The 7,131-nt window shown below is 40.3% G+C and overlaps 1 protein-coding gene across 1 annotated transcript in view; it reads left to right on the forward strand.

The window, feature by feature from the left end:
• Positions 1-6,875, forward strand: part of DNAH9 (dynein axonemal heavy chain 9) — a 486,803-nt gene extending 479,928 nt beyond the window's left edge. The window contains exon 69 of the mRNA XM_064271783.1: positions 5,838-6,875. Within this exon, the coding sequence (XP_064127853.1) occupies positions 5,838-6,065 (228 nt within the window). The 3' untranslated portion in view covers positions 6,066-6,875. The remainder of the gene's footprint in view (positions 1-5,837) is intronic.
• Positions 6,876-7,131: the final 256 nt, after the last annotated feature.

Consider the following 7,131-nt stretch of genomic DNA (forward strand, 5'->3'; position numbering starts at 1 on the left):
CTGGCACATTCAGAGCACTCAAAAAGTGTTAGCTACTATTGGGAGTCAGCTCTGCCACTGTGTGACCTGGAAATGTCATTTCACCTCCCTGGCCCACTTTGCTCGTTTATGAGCTTTAGGAGAGCAGGGACTCCTTCTGCCTTTCACATTGTTCCATAGGCACCGGGGGAGCCAGTAAATGTCATTTAAAGTGACATTTTGGAAAAAAAAAATTCCTTGGAGAGGCTATTTAAAAACTGAGTCACCACAAGATTGGAGACACTGCTCTGTCATGGATATGGAACTGGCAAACAAGCACAGATGGCTGGGAAAAATAAAATAAATAAGAATGGAAAATTCTAGGACAAAATTACACTTGTTATACACATAATCTGGAAGGAGCGCATAGTCAAATGGCCCACTTTGAAGGTGACAATACTTCTAGCAGTCAATACCAAGGAAATGGAAGAGAACTGTTAGATGAACTGGAAGCTCCCAGGAGGCCATGTGAATACGCATATAAAGAGCCCATTGAAAATATATTACAGTGGGACACTGTTCAAACAGCACGATCCTTGAGAAGTAAGCTGACTTTCCTCTCTCTGCTTGGACATTTGCACAAGATTCTGTCAGTGGAGATCACACATGGATTGTATTAGGTGTAGCGTAGACTAGACCACAGCCAGGATCCAAAAAAACACCAAAATGAGAAACGAAAATAGAGTACAAAAAGGAAGAGCAGGGAAGCAGCTCAGAAGAGAAGAGCAGTGGCACTGTGGAAAGAAAGGAAATTGACTCTAGTCATCTACCTTCCAACTTTCATTACCTTATTTTTAATAGGAGCCCTGGTGGCACAGTGGTTAAGAGCTAGGCTGCTAAGCAAAAGGTCGGCAGTTCGAATCCACCAGCTGCTCCTTGGAAACCCTATGGGGCAGTTTCTACTCTGTCCTATAGGGTTGCTATGAGTTGGAATCAGCTCAATGGCAATGGGTTTGGTTTTTTGTCGTTGTTTTTTAATTATAATCATTTTTAAAACTCTCCAAAAAAAGATACGTGTCCACAATGAGCTCTTGTTCACAAAGATTCTATCCCATTAGGATATCAACAAAAATGGTAGACTAAGGACCTCCTAAAAATCCTGTCCCCTATAAAACAATGAGAACATTGAGTCGAATTTTTCAGAACTCAGGAAATTAACCAAAAGTTTAGAGCAATACAGGGAGTGTCTTTTTTTTTTTTTCCCAAGAATAATGACAACCTCAGTAAAAGAGCAAGTTTTATGGCCTTTCACCTGCCCTATTCCCATTCCCCGGCCCCAACTCTGCAGCAGCCTTAAAAACCAGCAGTCTGGAATCGCAATGAAAGCCAGCAGCCTGGCAGCCACTGAGAAAAGCAAAACATGGCTCAAGCACCTTCAAAGCCCCATTTCCACACTATTTTCCCCAGAGACATTTGTCAGAAACAATGAAAGGCAACTGTTTATCAATGCGACTGCCTGAGGCTGTGAATAACAGTGGGGCAAACAACAGAATAACCACAAAGTTGAAATGAAAAAGTTGGGAATTAGGTGTCCATAAAACCAAAAACAACAAACCAGTTGACATCTAATTGATTCCAACTCCTGGCAACTCCATGTGTTGCAGAGCAGAACTGCATTCCATAGGGTTTTCAACGCTGGGAACTTTTGGAAGGAGATTGCCAGGTCTTTCTTCTGAAGCTCCTCTGGATGGGCTCAAACCACCAAACTTTCAGTTAGTATTTGAGCATATAACCATATGTGCCACCCATGAAGCCTATAAAAAAAAAACAACATAAAACTGGTTGCCATCGAGTCAATTCCAACTCATAGTGATTCTATAGGACAGAGTAGAACTGCCCCATAGAGTGTCCAAGGAGCAACTGGTGGATTCAAACTACCAATATTTTTGGCTAGCAACTGAAGCTCTTAACCACTAAGCCACTAGGGTTTCCAAAAATCCATTGCCATCAAGTCGATTCCAACTCACATTGACTCTATAGGACCCAGTAGAACTGTCCCATACAGCTTCCAAGGCTGTAATCTTTATGGAAGCAGACTGCTACATCTTTCTCCTATGGAGCAGCTGGTGAGTTTGAACAGCTAACCTTTTGGTTACCCCACTGCTTAACCTCTAGTCTACCAGGGCTCCTTAGGGGGTTTTAAAAAGCTGACATATCCATGGGAATGTAAAAGTCAGTATCCATGTACAGACTGTGCACATGCTCAAGAAAGACTAAATTAGGTCCTAAGTTCACATCTCTGTCTAATGTTGAGGCTCTCTGCAAGCAGGAAGTAAAAACTAAGACAGAGCTGTAACCCGTTTGTTTTAGAATTGAAGACATGTCCCAAAACACACACAGAGCCCCTCAGCAAAGACAGGGAGACTTACTGGTTCCACACATTTAAATAAATCTCTGTCCAATCATTTGCTGGCTGCTAAGCTAACCAAGCATGGCAGTTCAGTGACCACACATGACAAAGCACACAGACTTTACAGGTAATCAGTTCAGAAAAGTCACTAAACAAACATACAACAACAAACGCTAGGGAGGGGGAGAATCTGATTTCAAGAGTTGCCACACTGTATTATTTAAATGTCCATTTTTCAAAAAAAAGACTAGGAGACACACAAAGAAACAAAAATTAAACAAGAAATTAAAATACTTTAACTCAGCTATTTTAAATGTTCAAAGAACTAAAAGAAACCATGTCTAAAGGACAGTATGCAAACATTGTCTCACCAAATAGAGAATATTAGTAAAGATAGAAAAAAAAAAATTCTGGAGTACAAAAGTATACTACCAGAAATGAAAATTCACTAGAGGGACTCAATAGCGGTTTTGAGTTGACAGACAAATCCTCAAAGTTGAAGATAGGTCGATTGAGATTATCCAGCATTAAGAACAGAAAGAAAAAGAATGAAGAAAAAGGGACCAAACCACAGAGACCTCTACAGCACCATTTAGCATATCAACAAATACATAATGGAAGTCTCACGAGGAGAGGAAAGAGAAGAAGGAACAGAAAGAATATTAGGGAAAAAATGGCTGAAAACTCCCCAAAGTTGATGAAAAACAGTAATCTATACATCCAAGAACCTCAGCAAACTCCAAGTAGGATAAACTCAAAGTGATTTACATCAAGACACACATTATGATCAAACTGTTGAAAGATAAAGACAAAGAGAGAATCTTGAAAGCAGCAATTGAAAAGGAACTCATCATTTATAAAGGATTCTCAAAGAGATTAAGAGCTGGTTTCTCATCAGCAATCATAAAGGCCAGAAGATAGTGGGACATAACGTATGCAAAGTGCCAAGAAAAACACTTAGCCAAGATTTCTATGTCCAGAAGAGTGTCTTTCAAAAATAAAGGAGGAATTAACACATTTCCAGATTAAAAAAACAAAAATCGAGAGAATCTGTCACTAGGAGACTTGCCCTACAGGAAATACTAAAGAGTTCTTCAGAATGAAATGAAAGGACACTAGACAGTATCTCCACATGAAGAAATAAAGAGCACTAGTAAAGGTAACTACATAGTTAAATATAAAAGGTAGTATTTATTTTTTTGTAACTCTTTGTTATCCTGTCTAATTTAAAGGCAACTGCATAAAGCAGTAATTATAAATTTGCATGGATGGGAATGCAATGTATAAGAATGTAATTTGTATGACAACAACAGCACAAAAGCAAGGGAAGGAATGGAGTTATATAGGAGCAAAGTTTTTGTGTTCTAATGAAATTAAATTGGTATTAATCTGAACTAGATTGTTATCAATTAATATGTTAATTATAATACCCAAGAAAACCACTAAAAAATATGGTAAAAGAAACAAGGAAATTAAATTGGTACAGTCAAATACATCTACTTAACACAAAGGAAGGCAGAAATGGAGGAATGGGAGGAGAAGACAACTAGCAAAATGCCAGGTGTGAATCCTACCTTATTAGTAATTTCATTAAGTGTAAATGGATTAAACACTACAATTAAAAGACAGAGATTGGTAGGATGCATTTTTTAAATGACCCAATCTTATGCTGCTTATAAGAGACACATTTTAGATTCAACAACACAAATGCTTTATAAATACAGAGAAAATACATACTATGCAAACAAAAAGAAAACTATGGAGCTATACTAATATCGGACAAAGCATACTTGAAGACAAAAATTGTTATTGGAGACAAAGAAGAATATTTTATAATAATAAATATGTCAATCCATCAAGAGGATATAACAATTATGTATGCATCTAACATCAGAGCCCCCAAAATACATGAAGCAAAAACTGAAAAAATTAAAAGGAGAAGTAGACAACTCAACAAATGATACAGAATTCAATACCTGACTGCTAATGGTGACCGCTAATGGTTTCAGGGTTTCTCTTGGGGGGTGATTTCAATGTTCTGGAATTAGAAACTGGTGATGATTGCACAGCTTTGTGAATATATTAAAAACCACTGAATCATATACTTTAATAGGATTGGTTTTATAGTATGTGGGGTGAAAAAATTTCTATCCCTGCTCCCAACCATAAGTATTCAGGTGGGTCGGAGGGTCACTGCTACTTACCTTGGTTCTGAAACTCACCACATTTCATAACAGCCTCTAACAGAAACAAAGGGGAACCTCCTTCATTTCAAATCAATTTTATAGAACATAAACCAAACTCTGTCCATAGCACGAGTGGCTCAGAGCCACTTGGACACAGGCAAGTAATTTGTGAATGACTCTGGAGCAGCACTTTCCCAAAGTATAGTTCCCTAAAACCCTAGTACCATGGGAGAATTAACAGGTTTGAAAGAAAAGGGTCCTGTGGTCAAATAAGTTTGGGAAATGCGAAGGTAAACAAAGTTGGCCCAGTTTTATTACTGCTGTAACTTCTTGTCATCAACGGTAGTATGCACTGTCCGGCTGCAACTACAGGGTATGGAAAGCACTATTTCCCAAGATGATTAGACCAACAAACCCTTTTCTTCCTCAAAACATTTCTCAGAACTAAAACCAAACCAAAAACCAAACTCATTGCCATCAAGTAAATTCCAACTCATAGCAACTCCACAGGACACAGTAGAACTGCCCACAGGATTTCCAACAAGCAGCTGGTGGATTCAAACTGCCAACCTTTTGGTTAGCAGCCAAGCTCTTAACTACTGTACCATCAGGGTTCCTTTTCAGGACTAGTGGTGGCGGGGGCGGGGGGGGGGCGGGGGGTGGAATGCCCTAGATAGGCCTGTTGAGATGTCTCAAAAAAACATAGAAAGGCCCCATCTAGAAAGCTACAGAATGGCCAGGTTCCTATTACCTGAAGAAAGATAAAACGTAGTGCCTTTGCTCAAGAAGTCAAAGTGCTCTAGACGGAGGATGAGCTCACATGTGAAAATGAAGAGGCAGAAACAGGATGTAATCAAAGCCTTAAAATCTAAAGCATTTGCTGACAGGGGCTACGTCTTAAAAAAAAACTCATCTTTAAATCCCCAGCAACTAGCAAGGCACCTGGCAAACAGTTGCATTCAATATGTTTATGAAATGAATGAATTAAAAAACAAAACTAGGAGAGACTCAAGCTCCAAAGGGGTTAATCTATGTATGATAAATAGCAGCTTTTAGAACTCTGCTTCAAGAAGTGATTTAGGCTGAATGAAAACAGAAATGTGCTTTCCACATACAAGATTCATTTCATCGTGTATTGTTTAGAGAACCTGGAAGGGGGTAGTTGCAAAGGCATCCAAGGCCATGCCAGTCTCTCCTCTCTTGGATCTTCTGACAGAAGCAAGGCTGGCTGGATGGGCTCTGGGTATGATCTAAGATGGATATTCTCATGTTCTTGTCCTCAGGCTGGGATCATTACAGAGGCAAAGCTGAAGGACCTGACACCCCCCATGCCTGTGATGTTCATCAAAGCCATCCCTGCAGATAAGCAGGACTGCCGCAGTGTCTATCCCTGTCCTTTGTACAAGACTTGTCAGAGGGGACCAACCTACGTGTGGACTTTCAACCTGAAAACTAAGGAGAGCCCATCCAAGTGGATTCTAGCTGGAGTAGCCTTGCTTCTCCAGATCTAGTTTTCTGTAGGGCTACTGAGAAAGCAAGAAAAGAGGCTGGGCTGGAGGCTACCCAAAGGGACAGATGGGTAAAGGTTGACCACAGATATTTAAAAAGATAGGAAACCATGACCTCTCACAATTCTGTAGAATTCCTCTAGGGAACTTGGAGAAGTGCCTAACATCAGTAAGACCCTGAGCTGGAGAAGTGTGGGTCCAGGGATTAGGGGAGAACTTCATAATATTGAGCCTCTGCTAATAAAGTGATTTGTTCTTCAACTGTGTCTGGTCCAGTCTTTGAGAGCTGCAGTCTGGGAGAGACCCAGAGAAACCTGACACAAACACATGGGGCCAGACCTTGTTACAAAGCATCATACACAATGTTCTAGCGCCTGGGTAGTGCCTGTGGTCCTTGGAACGCCAGCATTAGCGTCACCCCTGAATCAGAATCTGCATCTTAATCAGCTCCCCCAGGTGATCTGTATGCAAAGTACAGACTGAGAAGCACTGGTCTAGATCAGGGATCGGCAAACTTTTTCTGTAAAGGGCCAAGGAGCAATTTTTTTTTTTTGGCTTTGCAGCCATATAGTCTCTGCGGCAACTACTCAATTCTTCCCCTATAGTCCCAAAGCAGTCACAGACAATATATTAACAAATGGGTGTGGCTGTGTTCCAATAAAGCATTCTTTACAAAAACGGGTGGTGTATTGTATTTTGCTGACACCAGCTCTAGAGAAATAAAGAGAAGTATATACAATGTGATGTTTATCCTTCATTAATTCACACATCAATTCAATAAATTTTAATCTGTTGTTGTTAGGTGCCTTTAAGTCGGTTCCGACTCACAGAAGACCCTATGTACAGCAAAGTGAAACACTGCTGGTCCTGTGCCATCCTCACAATCCTTATGCTTGAGCCCACCATTGCGGCCACTGTGTCAATCTGTCTTGTTGAGGGTCTTCCTCTACTGTGCCAAGCATTATGTCCCTCTCCAGAGACTAGTCCCTCCTGATAACATGTCCAAAGTATGTGAGACAAAGTCTTGCCATCATGCTTCTAAGGAGCATTCCGGCTGTACTTCTTCAAA

Source organism: Loxodonta africana, chromosome 18 (assembly GCF_030014295.1).
Source record: "Loxodonta africana isolate mLoxAfr1 chromosome 18, mLoxAfr1.hap2, whole genome shotgun sequence".
Classification (NCBI taxonomy): Eukaryota; Metazoa; Chordata; class Mammalia; order Proboscidea; family Elephantidae; genus Loxodonta; species Loxodonta africana.